We start from the raw sequence: 23,837 nt of genomic DNA on the forward strand, positions 1-23,837 counted from the left end.
TACTTTTGTGCTATTTTTTTCTCACCTGGGCTGGGCTTGCTTGTTTGTTTTTTTAATAACAACAAAAAAGTTCTATTTTTGGCAAATGTTTAGACCCTTTCACACCAAAAGTAAAATGAATAAGCCTCAGGCTGAAGGAAATGTAAATTCACTCCTGTACAGTAGAAGGCACAGCTCAAACTAACCTTTCAGCTTTGCTGCCATTATAGATTAAAGAACAGGATATAGGAGAAGGGCTGCGTTCCAGTTCATTTTTTAAATGCCCTTCCCTCGCTAACTTCCCTCAGTCTCGTTGACTCGGATGTACGTCATTGCTTAAGTTGCATGAGTGTCCACTACTGGCGGAACCTTTGCAATGGGCTGAACTGGAACGTCCTAAGCCCTTGATCACTTGGAATCCACAATGGAGCTGATTTATTATTAATTTTGTCCCCTTACAAAATTGTTTAATACAGCATTCTATATGTATATATGTGTGTTTTAAATGTTTAAAAAATAATTAATATATCATAGAGTTGTTTGTGGTGGGGTAAATTAAACGCGATATGCGGTGACGTCATAATCGTGTTGCATTGTGGGTTATGGAGCTGCCTGAAGTGTACATATGAAGTACACTCGCTCCCTCGGTCAAAATCGAGGGAGCAAGGGTCTGTCCATATAAACTTCCCTCGTCCACTTTACGAAGTGGAACGCACTTCAAAATGGCGGCAGGGATTCCCCCGAGGGGAAGTGTTTAGGGAAGTTCACGAGTGCATGTCTAAAACTGGAGTGGAACTCAGCCAAGGAAGTTCAACACTCTTATTTCTATCCCTGCGTTCCATTCGGAAGGGCTCATCCCTATGCCCTAATCCCTTCAAAGGGTTTACCCTCCAGAGTGAGAGCTTCGAAGGGATGAAGGGTGTAGGGGTAAAAAAAACCTCTTCTTTTGGAACGCACTTCAGTGTCATCTTAACGAGACAATCAAGGAGAAGTAGATTGTGCAAGCTGCGCCCTTTGTTTAACGTTAGTTTATTTATTTATTTATTTTTGGTTTATCACACCATATTGTATATTGTATCTATGTATTTTAAACATTTGAATGGACTCATAAAAGGAGCTGTAAAGTATTTTTGTTGAAGTACAATGTTGTTTTGACCATAATAATGTACAAAATCTAACTCGTTTAATATTACAGTAGTTTAGAAAAATACTATACATACATTTATAGGTAAAATCGAACTCCTAACCTTCTGTACCCATTCTGTGATGCCAAACAACTTCAAAGGATCATGGGGGCCCGAAGTGTCCATCAGTTGTACCCTTCGAAAGGGTTGTACCCAGTTGTTCCCTTTGAAGTGGCGAGTTTTGAGCACTTCGGTTTGGAACGACCCTTCAATATGGCGGCCGTGATTATTTTCACTCCGAAGTGCCCTTCGGAGGGCGATATATCCCGTTTGGAACACACCGTAAATCTAATCTAAAGTCATTTTTGCTTATTAGTATGGTTGAATTAGATCATTGAAGGTCAGCAGCAAAGACATTGGTTAATAAAATTAGATTAAATACATAAAGTATATTTGTATAATTTAATAGAGTTAATTACATATTACAGGTTTGCGTAAAATTCTGAGATTGTTTTTCACTGTTTTTATTCATTTCGAAGAATAATGAATGTTTCCGTGCAGGTGAGATGAGTAAATGCATGCTCACAATTAGTCGAAGATCTACAATAACCATCATGTTCACACAGCGCACACAACACCTCTGCATGTTATTTCTCTTAATATGGGGACAGGAGAGCTGTCAGTCAATGTGAAAAAGTAAGTTGCATTACTTATTTGAAAAAGTAAATTCGATATGTTGTTGTAAATTGAAAAAGTAATGTTTTACTTTACTAGTTACTTGAAAAAGTAATCTGATTACGTAACTCAAGTTATTTGTAATGTGTTACTCCCAATACTGATAAGGTGTATACATGTTAAGTTCAAGTTTCATGTGAAGTGTTTTAGAATGTCCTGCTGTTTTTAGTGACTGAAATACTGCAGCAGGTGCTGTATAAGGATCACAAGTGCCCAAACTCACGTTCTGATAAAAAACATATTTGTTTTTTTATTGTTGTTTTTTTGAGAGGTGATCTAAATATTAGTGGCTTGAAACAGATGGAAAATTGACAGGCCTGTGCTGCAGTTCTATGGATATTTTGCACTCCAGGTCTCAGTGCCAGACACGTTACTGAAAACTTTTTATTCATATCTTTTAGACAAAGCAATTGAGTATTTTCATATTTCATTTTTTTTCTTTAGAGCAGCAACTTACCACACAAATTCACCAGAATTTTTTGATGAACGTCTTCTCTCAAGTTTCCACTTTCTGCTACCATTTCGCTCTGGGTGTGGGTTGAGTTCTTCCCATTTGTCCAATGAAGATGGAACTGCTACTGTAAACAAAATGAGGCCATGTTGTTTGACAGAGATATATTATCATAATGCAACCCAAATAAAACACAAACAACACCAAAGTTCGAGGCATTTGCAGTATGCACATATTGAAGAGGGCAAGTACATAATGATATGTAAGCGCGTAATGTTCTTCTCAATTAAAAAGTACTATCCATTACTATCCAAAACATTTTTATTGGTATAAAAATCTGATTTCCCTTGACTGATTTACAAGAGAACTACTTGACATAACAGCCCTTCACATTAGCTGTGTGACACTTAATACCTGAGTCCAATGAAATTTTTTCAGGTGTGTGGGAACAGGGTGTGCTCTGTTCAACATCCACTTGGATCAGCTCTGTTTCATCGGGCTTCTTCCTGTATGGCGTGCCCTTTGAAGAAAGAGGGCTCTTCCTGTCTTTGCTGTGTCTTCTCTCACCAGGCTCGCTCAGATCCAGCAAGTCCAGAGAGGAGGACAGTACTGGACAAAGGAAGCAAAAAGAAAATTAATATCATCTACTTTTATTTGTCTTCCTGCTCCAGAAAGTTTAGTGGTTCTGAAAGAGTGGGATGCATCCCATGGCCAATGCCAAGTTTCAAGCATAAGCTAGATTATTACATTTCAGTGAATTGAATGAAGGTTCAAGAGGAACTGAGAGGGTTAAGGTCAGTGTTGCCAAGTCCACGGTGTTCTTGAACACTGTTGCCGTGGGTTGTTTTTCGTGTCTGTGGGTTGTAGCAACCCCAAATAGCATGATATTTAGCCCCTGGAATGCGAATTTTACCAAGGGAAACCTTTTTATGCCCTGAAACGTGATTGGGCTAGTTTTGAGTAGCAATTGGGTGGGTTTTGTTGTGAAGACCTGGCAACCCTGGTGAAGGTTCTATCTTATATTTGAGAGCCAGTGTCATGAAGTCTCATTTGTGCATTAGAAATAAACTGTGAACTAGCAAGGTTTTGCACAGTTTCAAATTATGACATAAACCAAAAGTCCAGAGTTTAAAGGACAGCAAAAACATATTCTAGTTTAGTTATTGCTCTAGGCACTTATCTACCTGCGTGATCACAGCAATAAAGACAGCAGGCAGTTCCGACAGCTCAGGGGCCTGTGCCAAATAATCTTTGATGTTTCATGTTCCTCTCCAAGAGAACAAAGAGCGTTTGATATAGTGTGTGCATATATATATATATATATATATATATTATATATATATATATATATATATATATATATATACATACATACACACTTTATCAAGAACACTCTCTACAGAACACTGTATTCCACTGAAGAGGATGAAGGTTTGAGAAGAATGTGCTCATTCAATATTCAGAGGGAATGTAGTCAGCTTTTGTGATTAGTTGAGATTAAAGCATAAAAATTTTAGATGGTGGAACCTGTGAACATTAAGAACAGACAGTACAGACATATTCTGCAGCTTCTACTGCCTTCCTTTTAGCCATCTGGCTTGCAGAACAGAAGTCTTCATAACCATGATAAATTTATTAAAAAAATAAATTTGACTCTTTTTCTTTTATTAGAATGGCTTAACTTGAAGTGCTGTAAAAAAAATGTTTTGGATAAAAACATTATTTTAAGGTACTTTATGATATGTTGCCATATGGCAACAACGTACAATAGTGGAAATAACTTAGAATAAGTTTAAGTGTATATAGTTAATATTTTTCCTCAGAAATTGTTTGTATTGAATCAATTGGTGCTATTATAAGCTTTAGCAGTAAATATAAACAACACCTTATACTTATTTTCCAACATCTTGTGCTTTTATTTATTCTATTCTCCTTTTGCTGAATAATGCTTTATATTCTTTGAATTTCATTACGTTTTTTTGTGAATATTATTTAAATTGCAAATGTAGACAGTTAAAAACAAATCTAATACTGTTCATCATGTATCATAAAACATTGACATAAAACCAAAAACATTGCAGTTCATGAAAATTCAACATTACGCAATCTTATGAGAGGAAGGTTATGAACATGAACCCCCCAAAATCCTTGAAACTTCACCTTTTTTCTGTATGAAACTTCAAAAAGCATTTTTTTTTTCAGAGGTGAGACACATGTACACATCACATTTGGTGCTCTTCACCCTAACAATACACTTACAGCCACTTGCACCTGCCTTTTTGAGACACAATGGTAGGCCAGTGGTTGGTCTGGGCCAGTATTCTGGCTATGGTGGCAGGTCTCCGATGTTGATTTAATCCATAATACAAATGTCATGGCAGTCCTTAACATATGACTTATCAACATTATATCACTAGCATTAATGTTGTTATTGTTACATATTAACAGACTGCAGCTGGCCTTTGCTAGCTATCTAACCTATTATAATAAAGTCATTCCATTATTGCGCAGTGTTGCCATATGGCAAAACAGACATTTTATCGATTTACCAAAAACTAATTTCATAAAAACTTTTTTGAGTGGTGAATATGTCATCATAACTTCCCTGAGATGATGTTAACAATTTTTTTGTGAATGTGACATGAGCGGGTCCTTGTTTGTTACTGACGTTTTAATTTGCTTTCAGCAACTACATACTGTACAAGAGACGGCAGTCTGTCAAAAAAATTGCATGTCATGTGAATTAACCAAAGCACATCATTGGCTAAACTAAGGTCTTCTCTTACCAACAAAAGAGACAATTGGCAAGGAAATTAACACAAAGTGTATGTTGCCATATGGCAACACTATGCGGTAGAGGGTTAGGTGAGATTAAAGCATAAAAATTTTAGATGGTCGAACCCCCATTATCCAGTATGTGAACATTAAGAACAGACAGTACAGACATATTCTGCAGCTTCTACTGCCTTCCTGTTAGCCATCTTGCAGAACAGAAGTCTTCATAACCAGGTAGTAGAAAAAATGTCCATGCAGGTCAGTCATGCATATAGATGCCAGCGTAGAGCTTGCATGATCACAAGCCTTGAGGGCTTGACAGTACACCTTCTGAAATCTGGCACAAACATCAGAGCTGAAACCAGGTTAACACCACATGCTTTTGTCTCTGCTGACCACACAAGGACCAGCTTGCACATCAAATACCTGTCCAGACTTTGACATCTTCTAAACCCTACTTACTTTAAAGGTGCCCTAGAATTAAAAATTGAATTTATATTGGCATAGTTACATAACAGTCGGGATCATTAATATGTATGCCCCCAATATTTGCATATGCCAGCTCATGTTAAAGGTATGACACAAGGGCAGCCAGTATTAACGTCTGGATGTGCACAGCTGAATCATAGGACTAGGTAAGCAAGCAAGAACAACAGCGAAAAATGGCAGATGGAGCGATAATAACTGACATGATCCATGATAACCTGATATTTTTAGTGATATTTGTAAACTGTCGCTAATGTATTGTTAAATGTGGTTAAAGTTCCCATTGTTTCTTACTGTATTCACGGAGACAAGAGCCGTTGTTATTTTCATTATTAAACACTTGCAGTCTGTATAATTCATAAACACAACTTCATTCTTTATAAATCTCTCCAACAGTGTAGCATTAGCCGTTAGCCACGGAGCACAATTCTAAAAAAAAAAAAAATCTGTTTATTCACTATAATTTAAAAAACTGATATGATAAGTAAATATGATAAATAAAAAAATAATCTTAATTATGTCATACAACACTTAAGCAAAACATGGTCAGGTCAAAGTGAATAATTTTTGGTTCCAAAGTTTTATCAATTTTACTGGTAGTCCACTGTATGAAGAATTTGTGAATGAGTGAATGAGAATTATGAAGAGTGTAACATGTCACAGTTTACTTTATTTTGCTATCCTCGCTTACATAAATGAACTATGCCTGTGTCCTGCACCCACTAGTAAAAATATACTGAAAATATAAAAAATGTCTGAATAATTTTTGGTTTCACTGTATATATATATTATATATATATATTATATATATATATATATATATATACATTTTGAAATCTTGAATTTTCTCTGGTTTTGATGTTAAAATGATAAAGCAGATAAGCATGTGTGCATTGAATAAGCCACCAGTACTGAAATTGTTATAATGACCAAAAATATAGGTTTAAGTTTACATGATCTTACACATTGAAGGTTTATTATTATTATTAATTAGTTTGTAGATGCTTAAAAAGTGATATAGAGCTAAAATTCAGCATGGTTTAATGCACTGGTCTTGCTTTGAATCTCATAAGCGTCTCAAATAAAGAAGTATAGGAGTCCTGACGCCTTGATAATATGATATTCTGACAATACTTAAACCAAAGCAAGTCGTGATTTTTTTTATTGCTAAAATGAAAAATTAATCAAAAGCTCACTCAGGAGAATCTGCCAGAGAATAATAATTGAATTCAGAGGCGTTCCTTTGAAAGATTACAGCAGTTCCCTTTAAAGACCTGAATATAAATTTCTATAATCAGCTCCATTCCTGTTATAGACAGACACAGCTTAAAAAAGCCTGGTATTCCTCTAATCATTCAAATTCTTCTTCAAGAATGTAGTTTAATTCAGCATATATTAATAAACATTGTGCAAAAACATTTAAAGTGGTACCAACAAGAAACTATGAATTTAATGCATTGTTTACTCAGTAATCGTCTCTGGCTTCACATTTCAAGTCAGGCACTTACATACTCAACTACACATAAATCAATAACTGGCACTTTTACTATTTGTTTGACAGACTGAAAATCTTTCATACTGTGAAGTATGTGACATTTTGATTGCAGAAAGTTCTGCCTGGTAATTTCTGAACCTCAATATGCATTATGTTCAGAGGCACAGTAATTAGCAGACTGCTGCTTTTTTACAACCAAATCGAAAGATCTTCCAAACGTAATCTGTTGGAAAATTGAATATGCTATTTTCCACAATCAGAAAGTAAACAAGATACTCTATAGGGAGTAGGAGAGGTTGTCTTAATTGCTTTGTGGTGTAGGCAAGACAGAATGCAAGTGAAATAAATACAGTTTTACTTGCTCAGCCTCTCAGTGTGAACTTCACGTAATACAGCTGTCATGAAGTAAGAGGCCACTTACTTCCTCATTTAGTAATGTGTCTGTCAGCTCTGCTAATAAGTGTTGAAGATGTATATAATGCAGACGACATCTGTGAGGAATTAATTGGGTAGAAACGTAAGCATGAGCGATATCTGGTGTTAGCAGCCACCATTGAGGTTTGCTATGTTAATGGATACACAAAAATATCACACATTTGTCTGAACAGTGGCATTAGTTTAGTTGAATTTTGTTTGGTTTGATAAGGCAAAGGTATGCGTGTCTTTTGTTTAATTATAATTGACTTAATTATATTAAGTAAATGTTGTGACTGAATTGAAAATTACCTATTTAGCTTAATAAAGTCCCTTTTAAAGTCATTCAACTCTGCCGTTATCTTAGTAATGCCACCAGGCAGCTATTTCCAGTCATGCAAGTACATCTATTTGAATCGATTTGAATTTCAATCAGGAATAACATTGAACAACACTGGTATGATAAATTGTGCTTTTTAAAGTTCAAATCATGCACAAAAACAGTGTTTTAGGGTGGTCTATTTGTAGTTTCCATGGAGTGTTACAATTTCTTCTATGCATTTTTGTACAAATATGCATGCTGGGAAGAAGGTGAAAATGACTGGACAACAAAATATTTTTTTTTAACTATTGGGATACACTATACTGTTTTAAAGTTTTTAAAAGGGGTCTCTAATTCTCAACAAGGCTACATTTATTTGACCAAAAATACAGTAAAAATTAGTAAAATTGTAAAATATTTTACGATTTAAAACAACTGTTTTATATTTTAAAGTGTAATTTATTCTTGTGATGGCAAAGCTGAATTTTCAGCAGCCATTACTCCAGTCTTCAGTGTCACATGATCCTGATGCTATGCTTATTTAGTGCTCAAGTAACATTTCTTATTATTATCATCACAGTTGAACATGGTTGTGCTGCTTAAAACTTTTGTGGAATCTCTTTTAGGATTCTTTGATGAATAGAACGTTCAAAAGAACAGCATTTATTTGAAATACAATTATTTTGTAATAGTATAAAAGACTGTACTATTGATTTTGATCAATTTAAAGCATTTTTGCTGAATAAAAGTATTAATTTAAATAACCAAAATCTTACTGACCCCAAACTATTGAATGGTAGTATATTTTAGATTAAAAAATCCAATCAATCTGCTATGCTTGTTGGTTTATATGTTGTTAAAGGATTAGTTCACTTCAGTTCACTAGATAATTTACACACCCCCATGTCATCTAAGATGTTTATGTCTTTCTTCAGTCGAAAATAAATTAAATAAAATAAAATAAGAAATCTAACAACAAAATAAAATAAGTTCTGCGGTAGGGCGCAAAAAAAAAAAATTCTCCTCCAACTTAAAAATCATCCGACATCGTTTTACCTTTTTTTGCATGTTCGCTTTGTAAACACTTGCTAAGTACTTCCACCTATGTCATGCTTGACCTTTCCAATGTGACTTCGTAATGCGTGGTGCATCGCAGATGTAGTGCAAGATGAGCATTTGTGGTCAAAAAGTACATAATGTTTATTTTTTTAGAAAATGACTGATTGTTTCGCTAGATAAGACCCTTATTCCTCGTCTGGGATCATGTAAAGCTGCATTGAAACTTCAATTTGGAACTTCAACCCATAGTACCCTGGTGAAGTCCACTATATGGAGAAAAATCCTGGAATGTTTTCCTCAAAAACCTTAATTTCTTTTCGACTGAAGAAAGAAAGACATAAATGTCTCGGATGACATGGGGGTGAGTAGATTATCAGCAAATTTTAATTCTGAAGTAAACTAACCCTTTAACATTACAGAATTACTATAGCATAATAGTATAGTGCAGTGAAGTATAGTATAGTGGAGAAGCAAAGTTTTTGAGGAAGTACAAGAAGGTCAGTATCTCTGGTACCTGCTGTGTTAGAGGTTACTGGGCGGGCAGCTCCATCACACTTGGTCTCGCAGAGGAAATCATCGATAGAAGGGCTCAGCAAGGGACGGCTCTCTTGTTGCTCGCTCACCAGCTGAAAAATCAAGCAGAAGAGAGTGATGAGATCTACATTAATACACTTGGCCTCCTGTTCTCCTATTGTTTGAGTTGCAGCCTACATTGCACCATAACCATCTCTGCGTGTGATTGGTAAGGCTGGTAGTCACCACCCTTACAGCTGTTGCCTATTTACAGGACTGAGACGACAATTCTCACCTTGCCCCCCTCTGACAAACGTCTCTAGCCTGAGGATGTTTCTCTCTCCCTTTCTCACTTAAACAGAGAGAAGGCAGACCAGTAAAATCACAAATAGTAGCTATGTGTCATGCTTGTTTTTCCATTAAAATATAATTGTGTATGAATATAATTATGAAATTATGACAAGGTGTGAGACTGTCTTTATAAAGCCCACATCAGTGTATTATGTGTGCTATGTGACAGAATGTGTGTATGTTCTCTTGAGAGACTGGCGTAGAGGTGGCCTTGTGTCTGAATGGAATGGAAAAAACACATCAATCATCATCTGGTTGTTCTCATAGTGTTCATTCAGCCATGGCGCAGTCTCATCAGAGGAGAGCACTTTTGTGGGCAGTGCATGGCTACAGCAAATCTGCACTTTCAGCCATAACTACCACTCTTTTGAAAATGTAATCCTTTAGTCAGGATAGAGACACACATTTACAACATTAAAGAGATCCCTTAAGCTTAATCTGTGTCCCCAATAGCAGACAAATTATTTTATTACTACATATTGCATATTTATGTAGTAAGTACAGAGAAACATGCTAATCTATTAACTGGATTTGATAATCTCCATTGTTTGCATAATTTAAGACATGAAGGATGATCACACCAGCTGAGGTAAACATTTCTATCCGTATGTATCTTCGCCCCCTTAGACTCCACCTCCCTTCTCTCCCTCTCTTTTTTTTCTTCCTTTTTTTCAGATTTGCCTGCTTATGTGACTACGTGACTGGAAGGCAGCTAGCTACCAAGCTAACACTTGTTAATGTCTGAATAAGTAGCTATTCAAATTTGTTTGCGTATTATTTTGCTTGGTACGAATTTAATACCTGGATTTCTGACAAGTTGTAAGTTAACAATAACATCACTGGGTGTGGTCATATTCACTATAGTAACAACACAACGCAACGCAATTGTTGTATCAAGTGTTTCGAAGGTCAAAAGTCACTAAACATGCTGTTATTTTTTAAAGTCCCTCTGTGGTGAAAATCAAGTTTTAATGTTGTTTATATGTTTTTAATATCCTTTAAGACAATAACCATGTGATTAGTCAGATTAGTCAACACCGAGTGGATCTCTGAGCTCGTGCAAGTTCTAATTAGCATATTTATAGACTCGCGTATAATAAATGAAGAAAGGGTGTAGAGTTACATTAAAGCTATTTTAAGGCATGAAGAATTTTTTTCACAGGATTTTAAAAAAAATTTTATGTTTCATTTTGGTGATCAAAGATGAGTTTTAAAGGATAAAATTATTGACTACAGGGGGACTTTAAATGTTTTTGAAAGAATTATCTTATGCTCACCATGGCTGTATTTATTGTATCAAAAATACAGATAAAACAGATATGAAATGTTGTTAGCAAAGACTATAGAATAACACAAGACGTGTCACTTGTATTGTTTTGAATGGGAGAAAGTGTAACGCGCAATATGGCGGAATAAGTCACGCCTTCTAAATAAGAGCCAATCGCCGACTGGTAAAGTCATTGCGTCACTGCAGCGCCGTTAGAAGCACTGGTTTCTGGTTTCGCGCCTCCGAAATGACAAAGCCACTAGAAGGCAAGCCTGCAACCTTTAGCCAAAAAAGCGTAACGGCTAAAGCTAACGATCCGCCCCCCGCGGTATGCAGAGAATGAGACCGGAGGCTGTTTTTTGAATGGAAGTCAATGGATGAGAAGCTTCACTATACTGATTAAACAGCTTTTGTGGAGAAATAGCTAATAATTTAAATAATGGACAGCCTGTTTGCCAATCTTCAGAATGTTTTACACTAAACAATACCTTCGTTGGGAACTATTAGTAGATTTTAGCTTGATAAAAATGTCTTTTTTAAGAGAAGGCAGACTAGGGAACGTTGCGACTGATGTCACTGCCATTACACGATAGGCTGAGAGGTGCCACACGTGATTAAGTTAGCCGTTACGCTTTCTCCAATGGTAAGAGATACAGACCCTCTTATCTCCCCATAATATACAATCTCTGCGAAATGAGGCGCAAGAGATGCGCATTTAGGTCTGCGCATGCACATTAGCTTGATCCGGCCTAAAAAATAGAGATGCCCAGGATGCCCGAGAGGCGTTTCAAAGATGGCCGACGCCGAGTGAAATGACTTGTCTTAAAGGGACTTTGTTGTTAGGCTACAATTCAAAATAACTTTTTTTCTATTTTAATATATTTTAAAATGCAAATTATTCCTGTAATGACAAAGCTGAGTTTACTCAAGTTGTCAGTGTCACATGATCCTTCAGAAATCATTCCAATATGCTGATTTGGTGCTAAAGAAACATTTCTTATTATTATCAATATTGAAAAAAGTTGTGCCTAAGGTTGTGGAAACCATGATATTTTTTTTTCCAGTATTCTTTAATGAATAAAAACAAAGACTATAGCATAACACAAGACGTGTCACTCGTATTGTTTTGAATGGGAGAAAGTGTAACACGCAATATGGCGGAATAAGTCACGCCTTCTAAATGAGAGCCAATCGCCGACTGGTAAAGTCATCGCGTCACTTCAGCGGCCGTTAGAATTGCCGGTTTCTATAGAAACAGTCAGACGCGCACCTCTGAAGAGACGCGCATTTAGGTCTGCGCATGTGCATTAGCTTGATCCAGCCTGAAAAATACAGTTTTTTGTCATGATTCGAGCGTTTAGAAACTAAATTTATGAGCCAGCTGTTGTTAGATTTCATTGGTGATTTCAAATATGAAATGTAATCATAAGGTTAGCGAACAGTTTTGGAGAATTTGATGTTTCCCCATTCAAAGAGATAGGGCATGATGCCCAGAATGCCCGAGAGGCGTTTCAAAGATGGCCGCCGAGTGAAATGACTTGTCTTAAAGGGACTTTGATAAAAAGTTCAAAAGAAAAGCATTTTTTAAAAATAGTAAAACTGTTAAATTAATGCATCCTTGATGAATATTATAATTAATTTCTTTAAAAAAGTAAAAATCTTATTGACCCCAAACTTTTGAACAGCAGAGTACATGTAGCTTACAGTTAAGAATTAGGTTGTAGTTAATAAATTTAACTGATGAAAGCATTTGTAGCCCATAGTTGCATTAATGCTAGACAACTGTACTCAAGAGAATGTAAATATGCTACGTGAATGTAAGAATGCTATATGTCACATGAATTGAAAGCTTTAAAGCTGTTTTTGCAATCAATTTACTTGGGGAGAGAATCCACCCAGGCACCCCTAGAAAAAAAGAGACACTATTTTACTTAACGGGGAGCCTGTACCCCTGGATGAAGCTAAGAAATGCCTCTAGTTTGCATGTTGCTGACATGTTTCATGCAAATAGTGCAAGGATATGGCTGTATCATCAAAACACTGCGGGTTGTAAAACAGCACACATTTAATTTCATGTCACATTCACATGTCCTATATATGGATTTAACAACAACAAATGCTTCAAGTAACACTGCCTAAATTAATAGACTGTTGCATATTTATAATTTAAAACAAACTGAAAAGAACTATAAATTGAAAACTCTGACCTTATCAAGACTGGCTTAATTAAGGGCTCCTGCATTTTCCCTCAGATTTATTTTTAATTTGACCGGGGCTTAAATAAGACCCTAGAGACAAAAGTCCAGCAGGAATTAATTTAGATATGGACATAGAAAAACATACTTCTCTGAGCAAAAACTATCTGGGCTTGGCAATTTTCTGGTATAGCCTACATATTCTACCTTCAAACTAGCAACTGTACGAGGGTTTGTGATCTCTGCGTACAGTAGCTTGACAGAAGCTTTGAAATAAATACTGAATATTCATAAATAACACAAGCAGTGAATGTTGGCCAGAGAGCTTGGGAGAACATTCCTGTTGTGAGAGTCTGTGCCAGAACGCTGACCCAGCAGTCTTAATTGGGTTGCACAGACAACTCTGGCTCTGCTAGTGTCAGGGAGGAGATTTATTCCTTCGCTGGCTGGAATGCCTGATGTTACCCAAGCTGAACTCCTGCTGTTACAACACCTTGTACATTTTTGATGAAAGTGAAGAAAATGAGGGTACTCTGTCTTTTGTTGTCTTCGCCTTCTTTCACATGCAGAAAGTTCAGATTTGCTGATCAGCAAGCATCTGAATATTCTGAAGTGTCAGGCTGGGTTATGTAACAGCATCTTCTGTTCAGATGTTTTATCACTATAGGTGAGCTGGATTTGGAACTCACTTTTATTTTGCCCCTCTAAAGCCTTATTATAAAAGCATAATTTCCTCCCTTGTTAATGCCAGCAGAACAAGGGCCATAATGAGGGGGGGGGGGGGGGGGGATGGATTGTTTTGGAAACATTTTGGGCTTTACAACTTAATTAGATTGCCCCATATTCTGTTTAAAAACTGTTTTTCATTTCTGGCACAAATTGGTTGTTGACATTAATAGGAATTATTAAGGGGACAAAGCTCATTCTCGTAATTAGAGCAGATAACTACAATCACACTACAGAACAGTTCGGCTACTTTATTAACTCAAGTCTGATTATTTCAGTAGTAGCAATCTGGTTGACAGAGGATTTATTGAGCTGTTCTGTCTGAGAGAAAGAAACACATTTGTTGTATCTTCAGTTAAAAGTGCATTCGTTTGGTGCTAAATTAAAAAGTTAAACACATTAAACATTTAATTGTGTTTTTGTTAAGTGCCTGAATGGTGTGAGTTCAAGGCTACACTGCAAGTTTTCTATATAAAAAAGTTAGTTTATTTAATTATTGTTAAAGTATCATTTAACTACTATTATTTTAAAACTATTTAGGGGTATTTCGCCATGACGTGACCACTAACCGTCGAAAAGAATCATCACGTCCATTGGCTGCTGATGACGGCTATCTTAGATACGATAGTTGCATAGTGAATGTAGGTAATGCCAAAAGCGAAAATTAATCACACTTTTTTCTTAATCTTGCATTACCAGCAGTGACAACGGGAGAATGCGTACCTGTACTGATTGTATGACCTCTAGAAGGAGTCTGAAGCTAGAAGAAGTCAGTACGGGGTGGAAAGATTTGACGATGAAGACAATCCCGAGTAGTGATGTCCACTTTGCTTCTTTTTCTTGGACAGGTAAGTTAAGGGAATTAATTATTGTGTAAACAGCTCTCTGAAACTCGCTAGTATCCATAATATACATAAAACTCAGAGACGGTCGTGTAGTTTCACGTCGATAGAGGGTGGTGCAGCGTGTAACACCATTGAGGAACAGAGACGCTAACGTTAGCTAAAATGACGGCACCTGTATGTGACCTGTATGTTTACAGGCACTTAATTTATTCAACACGAATGCAGATTCCGAAAGTACTGTTTATAGTTATGCTAAACTTTGCAGTCCGATTCAAATAATCGTTTACACCACCTGTATTAATTAATTTCAAACAAAACTGCGCATGTGCAAATAATCTGTAATCGTATTCAGACAAGTGTGTCTCTCTATGGCTCTGGTGTGGGTATAAGAGAAAACACCAAAAGGAGGTAATTGGCGCTTTTGACTTGAAATATCTAAAAAGATGTTAGAAATGCTTTTTCTTATGTATTTACACCAGATTATTGTAGTTTTGGCTGCATATGCACGTACATTTGCCAGTTAAGCAATAATATTGCCCGAGTGCTATAATTCTTAAGTTAATAGAGTAACTTACACTCTAGAAACAGTACTTCTAGTAACCAGTAAGACTGAGATTGCAGAATTAACAGCTGCATCTCCGAGCAGCACAATAGTGGTGCTTCGTTCTTGAATCAGATTTTTTTTAGCGAATCGGTTGAATCATGAATCATTTAATGGCTCAAAATGACAGTCACTTGTCGCCACCTACTGGCGCAACGATAACCCGCATAAATATTCAATGAATATTTACAAGAGTCTTTATCTACTTTGGTGGTTTATTTAATTTAAACCTTCCTACAGTATTAGGAATTTTTTAAAATTTCTGCTTACATTTTGAACGCTTATTTCCATTAAAAATGATGGCCTAGTCTCTGGAATCTGTTCCTATTTCTTTACTGGCATTGTTTGAAAGAAACGGTGCATTTACAAGTGTCCCTCGGAAGATACAACATAAAAGCAGGATCAAGTAAAAGATACATTGGAAATACATTTGAAGTGTGTTATATAAGTGTGAGGCTCCCTTTAAATTCAAACAATGAATATTGCAATGCCAAATTCAACTAAGACTTGAACATCAAGGTCACATAATTTGGTTTTTATTAGGATTTGATTATTCATGTAGTGCATAATGTTCTATTCTGAGATTCATTTGCTTCTGTCCCATCTTGCTATGATCCTCATAAGCATTTATAACTACATTTAGCCCCATGAATTAGGGATGCTAATGATTAGTCAACTATCAATTAATTGTTAATAATTTAATCGATAAAACTTTTCAATGGTCGATTAAGCAAGGTCGTCAAAACACATACAGCAGACACATGGAAAAATGAAGAGAGCGCGCCGTAGTTATGTATTCTGAATGTATTAATGTATTCAAGACATGCTATGGATAAGGTAGGCTAACCGTTTATTTTGAAACATATTTAACCAATTACCAAAAAACCTCCAAATCAGTGATTTTACTAAACATAAGAATTACATGTGTAAACACCACAATAAAAGTATGTAGAACTAATAAGGTCCTGGTGGATAAGTGATGATCTTTCAGTGCCGTTTCAGCTGTGTGCTTCTATTCTGTGGCATATGGTAAATTAAGACCTGTCAATCTGAGTGATCAACCAATCCAAGAGTGCTCCAGCTGTAAAACGGTCCCGATTGGTCTCTACACATCGTCCCTACCCACTATACCCAACCACCACACCCGAGATCCAGGCTGTGTCCAAAATCGCCTCCTATACCTTCATTCACTATTCCCTACATTAGTCCCCTAATATAGTTCACTTGACAGAGTGAATGAAAACAAGTGAATTTAGACACTGAGTGTGCCAGAAGGGCTGCCACTTTTGGGTAGTTTGTGCTTGTTTTTTAATAATAATTTGAAATCGGCAGCTCCAGTAGTAATGAAAAGATTTATCTTGTACTCTATCATGGGAACTATGTATAAACCTTAGTTAAACAATTTAATAATCAATTAAAAAGTAATTTATTCCTGTATGATATTATGCTCTAGCCACATTGGAACAGTGGTTTGGAAAATGCATGGATGGGTAATTCAGCTGGATGCCATCATCTGCTCAGATGTGGGAATATATTCGGTGCACAACTTTCACATTGCATTATGGAAATTCTCTAGCCGTTGAGCGTACACCGCTTGTACACTTGTTATTGCAGTGCATTGTGGGATTGAATGAGTGCACTCTAACATCCACTATGATTTAGGACACCACTACAAATGGCTGTCCCCTAAAATAATGGCCTATTTCAGGGTTTAGGGAGCGACTTCGGACACAAACCCAGTTTCCCTTGGTTGACCTTTCAAAATTACATTGGAAAACACTGCATCATGATCGCCACACAATCAGATTCTGGAAGCCCTATAGCTTTAGCCAAGCAGAATGTCATGTCACTCCGTGATCTTCGCATTGTCTTATGTTGTGTTTGGGCTTGTTTGAGACCACCCGCTCTAAATAAAGATATCAATCTATTAAAGTTTATTAATGTTTTGCAAAGTTCCAAACAAAAACATGCCGCAAAAGCAATCACTTGTATACTGTTTACATGTGCATCAGTGGCGCTTTTTTCATACAAATTGGTATGGTTTGGTCTCTAACCGAAACAAATGTGCTTGATGTATTCTGCTAGTTGAGACCTTTCAACCTTTTCAAGTCTATCTGTTATGTACGATGATTTTACAGATACCCTCACTTTGGATTTAATATGTTGATTAACAGTTAATCGATTAATTGATCATTAATTTAAGCAACGATCGATTATTATAGGAATTTATGCAAATTTATTTCTTTACTGTGAATGTTGATTCCCAGTAACTGTAATGCAGAATAAATTCACTGATAGGTACATGTTTATGGACTTCTCAGGAATATATCTATATATCTATATATATATACTAGTGGTGGGCCGTTAACGGCGTTAACGCGAGACTCTTATCGGGCGATAAAAAAAATATCGCCGTTAATCTATTCTCAAAGTTGGGTTGGGAGCTGGGTCTATTCTACGCAAGTTATGATGACTTTCACCTTGATATTTTAGCGTGGATGTATACCTAGCCGAACTGACCCTTCTCAAAGACCCACCCGCCCCCCTTAGTTACTGTTGCTTTGGTCGACAAGCCGTGGTGCGGTCAGGCCCGTCACGTCACACAGTGATAAATGCATCAATGTCTTTGCTCTCTGTCGCATCCAGTCACCGTAAACTTCCCTGTCAATCATCTTACACCCTCCACATTTCATTTAGCTAATTTCCTACCGTATCGGAGAGAAATGCAGCACTTTGATCTGCAGTCGCGAGTCTTTCATGTGGAGAACTCTCCTCATATTAATGCATAAAGATGCATTTAAAACTTAATGGCCAATCAGATCTTTATATGTCCACATTGGTATTTGCAGATGAAAAATAACACATATAACATTAAATAAATATTTTCTATCAGTTTGAACTGATTATTAGTCACTCAGACAGCCTCTCAGCCTCTATCGTGCATATTCGTCATGTTTTGTAGTTTTTTACACTTTTTACTCGTGTTTGTAGTTCTGAACTGAATCCTCGTACAACGTGCAATGGGTTGTGGGCAATATTAGCGTTTATAGTGTGCACGGATCAACACTTCGAAAATCTACCGGAAATAGTAGACCATCCGGGGTCTTTTGGCATACTCTTTTCAACCTACTATGCTTTGGCACACACTTATTTTAATCTCACATACTATTTAGGATGGATAGTATGGACATTGGGACGCAGGGAAAATTTGGGTATCTCACATATTCTGAATGTCTTCGGCAGAATTCAAATGAGCCATTTTAATCTAGATTAATCTAGATTAATTCCAAAATTAATCTAGATTAATCTAGATTAAAAAAAATTAATCTATGCCAACCTCTATTATATACACACACAAACACATAGATATATATATATATATATATATATATATATATATATATATATATATATATATATATACACATTACACATATAAGGATTTTTTTCTGTTCTTCTCAGTCATGCTTTATCAAAACACAAGCATTTTGTACCTCTCCACTTTTGTCTTTGTGGTGAGCCTGAGGGCATATCCTGAATTATGTCATGGAAAACTTCAACTAATTGTGTCACATGGGCTAAGCTCCTGGTGGTAACTCCAAGATATTGTTGTCAAGGGAACCTGGAACCAGTTTAGCTAGCGGGAGTCTTAAGGGGGAGAGTTAGGGAGGTAAGTTGAGGGAGGTATAAGCTCATCTGAGGCAATTATTAATGTTATAAATAACAGCATGAACGTACACAACTGCATCATGTATGAGGAATGATTTTCATAGGTGTTTGGCTCTGAAAGTAATACCTTGTTAAAAACCTAAACTATTTAATCTTGTGTTATAAATTATGTGTGAGGCCTGTATAATTAACTGTATAATGAATATGATATTTGAACAGAAAGTGTTTATGCAACACAAGCATGATTACTCATTTGATCAAATATTGAAAAACATTCAAAAGTATAAATAAGGACGCCTGGTTCTCGAAGTGTTTTCAATTTAGTAAAAAAAACTGCTTCCTCTGTCATTCACACAGTGTTCCTGGCTAATTATAAAATCTAGCTGGTAAATTCTACAATTTTCTTAAGCGACGGCAGGTGTTTAAATATCCATAGTATTAATTGTTTAGGGACACAGAGAATAAGAAGTGATAATTTCTCAACAGAACGTTATTTAGGCTTTTTAATAAATATCCGAGTATCTATAAATATAACCGAATGACACCCAAATAAACTTTGCCAATGAAATCAACTTCTCATTCGGACCATTAGTTGTTTTACAAGACCGAAGTTACTACAGGTTCCACATTGTGTTAAATAGGTCAGTATTGATCTGATAACACTGGCATCAGTATTGACAAGACTTTACACAGAGGAATGATGCTGTGCTTCACATACCATGTTCGATCTCACCTGATTTGAAAAAATGAACTAACCTTCATCCTATTATGGACAAAGCAAAGGAGTGCAGTTGGCTTCAGGTCACTGGTCTATTGAGTCTTGACTGATTACAAAACTAACCACTACATGCTTTGCAAAGGCATATTTGAATTATCTTTCATTTAGTGACTAGTGAAGCAAGAGTGGATGCCAGTTAAGTGCTACAAAAGCTTGGTGTAATCCAATTATTATTGAATAGTTCAGAATCCGTCTGGCATCAATACAACACACAGACTTGTACTATACAGACGACAGTTACACATACACAACTAAAAAGATTTAAACACAGAATGAGCCACAGACCACATAGGCAACAATAAGATGAGCTATAAAGCTATGACACTAGACTAATATCAACCACTAAAGAGCAAGGAAATGTATTTTTGTCAGAAATGATCCAGCATCAAATAAATTTGGGTTTGCTATCATATCATGTAGTTTGCTGCATGTAAAAGAAATGACGCAACACTATTACAATTCTGTATTAAATTGCCTTTTATGAAATTTTCATACTGTTTTGTGTCATAAATTACAAATTAAAGTACTAAAAACTAAAATAATTGTAAATGATTGATAAGTGAAGTGAATTTAGACATGATAAAGTACAATATAAAAAAATGTATGTTCATTTTGGGATTTGCAACATTGTTAGTAATTTATTAAGCGTTAGATGACGGCAGTGGTAATCTAAATGTAAATATAGGTAAAGTAATTAAAATATAGTCTGATAACTGCTATAGTACTGATATATTGTGCAGCACTATGTAAAATATATCAAATTGAACTGCTTATTAGGGTATATTACAGTTTAGAAGCATGTGGTGATGTGTTTCCCTATATTTAGAGCTTAAATATGTGATCTATATTGTGGTTGTGGTGTAAAATCCTTGATCATCACTAAACATACTGTAAGGCTATGATTTAAATCCATGTGTGTCCCATGTGTCCATCTGAAATGATAATTTCTATTGCCAGTGACAAGCCTTGCCTGATGTGAAAAGCTCAATTTTATACCCCACAGAGCTCCTCTGAATGGAAAATAAAAAAGCGTGTGTTTGCAGTTGTGTTGTCGGTTAGGCATTTATGATTGCAGAGACACACAGATTTTTTTTCTTAGACTAAAATGTAGAGATTAGACATGTGATGGTCAAAGCCTTGCCACTGGTTATCATCATCATGCAGCGAGAACGGAGGTGCTGTTTCACTCTTGCGGTAGCTGCAGTAGTTCTGCCCACCTTGTTTGTCACCGTGAGGAGGGGCTTGCCTTCTGAGGACGCCTTATTGGGTATCTCCTTCAGGACCATGGCAACGGTCTTATCTGCAGCCCTAGAGTCTTTCCCCTACAACAGTGAAATCAACAATGACTTGTGTCAGGACAGAATATTTTATATATTCCAAGTATTATTCGTCCTACGGTGCTTAAGGCTAAAAGATTTATATGCTATAAGATTAATATGATCACACTGAGCGTCAACAACACACAGCAAAATGAAACACTGCCTAAAGCCACACATGAAAACAGCTGTATGGAGTGACAGTATGCTCTTTCTCACGTCCCCCTCGGTTTTACTTTGCGTGATGAAGTGCCATATCACAAAGAGGCCACCGAAGTCATGCAAGTGATAGGGTGGGTGGCTGTCGTCAACTGCTTTTATCTCAGCTACAGAGACAGAGACGTATGGCCAGTCTGAACAGTCAGTCATTTGAGGATTCAACCACTGCCTCCCCTAGGGAAGACGGTATCCTATTGCTCCAAGGCCAAGTTACATAATGGGTTAAATTGAATTGGACAGCTCTGTTCAGCTTGGCTTAACTCGCACTGAGTAAATACAGCGTCCAGTGGATTTAAACTTGTTAAACTTTCAGATATACAAATACATACTGTAACACTATCTATCTATCTATCTATCTATCTAACTATCTATCTATCTATCTATCTATCTATCTATCTATCTATCTATCTATCTATCTATCTATCTATCTATCTATCTATCTATCTATCTATCTATCTATCTATCTATCTATCTATCTATCTATCTATCTATCTATCTATCTATCTATCTATCTATCTATCTATCCCGTCCGTCCGTTCCATCAGGCTTACAATGCTTCAAACATTCAAAGTTTGTCTTGGCAAAGTGTGCTTTTCTAAGTAAAAATGACAAATTACTAATTAAACTCCAAATAAATATTACAGAATTTCTTTGAAATTCAATTAATGTTATTTATATTGCTTTACATTCAAATTTGAATTGCAGATATGGACTATCCTTTTAAAGGCCTAGTTCACCCAAAAATGATAATTCTTTAATTTATTATTCACCCACATGTCGTTCCACATCCATAAGATCTTTTGTTTATCTTTGGAACACAAATTAAGATTTTTTTTTTGAAGTCTGAGAGATCTCCGTCTCTCCATAGAGTTCCAACGCAACTACCGCTCCAATGTCCGGAAAGGTAGGAAAAAGACATCATTAAAGTACTCCATGTGACTCCAAAGATGCAGTATTTCATCTTTTTGCAATCTAATGCTGACGTCACCACAGCAAACAAGAATTTGAAATGTAGAGGTAGAAAGATTTTTTTGTTTAAGACTGATGAACTTATGACTTATGAAGCAACGTGAGCGCTTTGTTTGTGCAAAAAAAACAAACATAATTTACCACTGTGTTCCGAAGATGAATGAAGGTCTTATGGATGTGGAACGATACAAGGGTGAGTAATAAATAACAGAATTTAAATTTTTGAACAGTCAGTCTCAAACAAAAAATCTTTCTACCTCTACATTTCAAATTCTCGTTTGCTGTGGTGACGTCAGCATTAGATTGCATAAAGATGAAATACTGCATCTTTGCAAAAACTTGTTCTATTAAAAATAAAAAAACCAACGCAATTTATACCTTAAAACTTTCCAGCCATCTTTTTTCGATAAAATGTATTCCCTGACAGTCTAATCTAGCATGGTTCTGCCATTAGAGATAAGAAAAGTAATCTCTCTCTCTGAATCACACTGTCGTCATTCTTAAAACGAGAAGTGCTCAATTCATTCACTCTACCCTGTGATTGTGTCTTAGTGGTCTAGCGCCATTGTGTGTACGTGACCTGAGAGACATCTCTCTAGAGAACTTCATGCTATTAAAGGAGACAAAAAACACTTTCTGCAGACAAACTTCTACGCCTTAGTTGACTGATATAAAGTGTAAGTGTTTTTTAATTAAAAATGTAAGAAGTCCTTACAAAGTGAGGAGTCTTCTCTGCTTCATGATTTCTCTTTGTCATCTTTGTCCTGTTGCCCTATGATTCTAAGAGACCCCAAGGCCATTTTAATAGCTAAAAAAAAAAAAAAAAAAAACTTTCACATCAGATAGATACTAAAATACTTTTCTTATTGTTATGAGAAGTGATTATAGACAACATATTATGTTAATATGTTAACATAATACACATGTCAACTGTCCTCCAAATTACATTACTTATGTCTGGGGTCTCAGGGCCTCCAGATACAAAACATGAGTAAATGTATTAAATATAATATCATGGAAAATGTATTGTGAATTCCTTTGTGATATCACTATTAGAAAATCTGTGGAGAGGAGAAACTCTTAGAAATTCTTATGTCCACCTTATGTTTTACCAAAAATATAGTAAAAGCAGTGAAATACTGTTGCAAAATTAAAATAACTGTTTAATATATTTTAAAATGTATTTTTGTGGTGGCTGAATTTGCAGTAGCCAATACTCCTGTCTTCAGTGTCACATGATCCTTCAGAAATTCTAATATGCTGATTAGACATCTTTATATTATCAGTGTTGAAAACAGCTATGCTGCTTAATATTTTTTGGAAATTTTGAGGATTCTTTAATGAATACAAAGTTCAAAAGAACAGCATTTATTTGAAATAGAAATAATTATAAATGTCTTTACTGAAACTTAAAAGAAGACAATTTGCAGCATTGTGTATGCAAGAAATGAACTGAATTTGAATGAACTCAAACTAAATTTTGCACTTTACTACAGTAAATCCAGCTTTTCCAAAAAGGGAAAGTTTACTCTACAGGTGTTGAACTCA

At 35.9% G+C, this 23,837-nt stretch overlaps 1 protein-coding gene across 1 annotated transcript in view; it reads right to left on the reverse strand.

Annotated features, from left to right (window-relative positions):
• Positions 1-21,071, reverse strand: part of pex5la (peroxisomal biogenesis factor 5-like a) — a 54,773-nt gene extending 33,702 nt beyond the window's left edge. The window contains exons 1-4 of the mRNA XM_067373403.1: positions 21,003-21,071; positions 9,355-9,466; positions 2,704-2,898; positions 2,296-2,416 (exon numbers count right to left, since the gene is read on the reverse strand). Of these exons, the coding sequence (XP_067229504.1) occupies positions 2,296-2,416; positions 2,704-2,898; positions 9,355-9,466; positions 21,003-21,071 (497 nt within the window). The remainder of the gene's footprint in view (positions 1-2,295; positions 2,417-2,703; positions 2,899-9,354; positions 9,467-21,002) is intronic.
• Positions 21,072-23,837: the final 2,766 nt, after the last annotated feature.

Source organism: Chanodichthys erythropterus, chromosome 21 (assembly GCF_024489055.1).
Source record: "Chanodichthys erythropterus isolate Z2021 chromosome 21, ASM2448905v1, whole genome shotgun sequence".
Taxonomy (NCBI): domain Eukaryota; kingdom Metazoa; phylum Chordata; class Actinopteri; order Cypriniformes; family Xenocyprididae; genus Chanodichthys; species Chanodichthys erythropterus.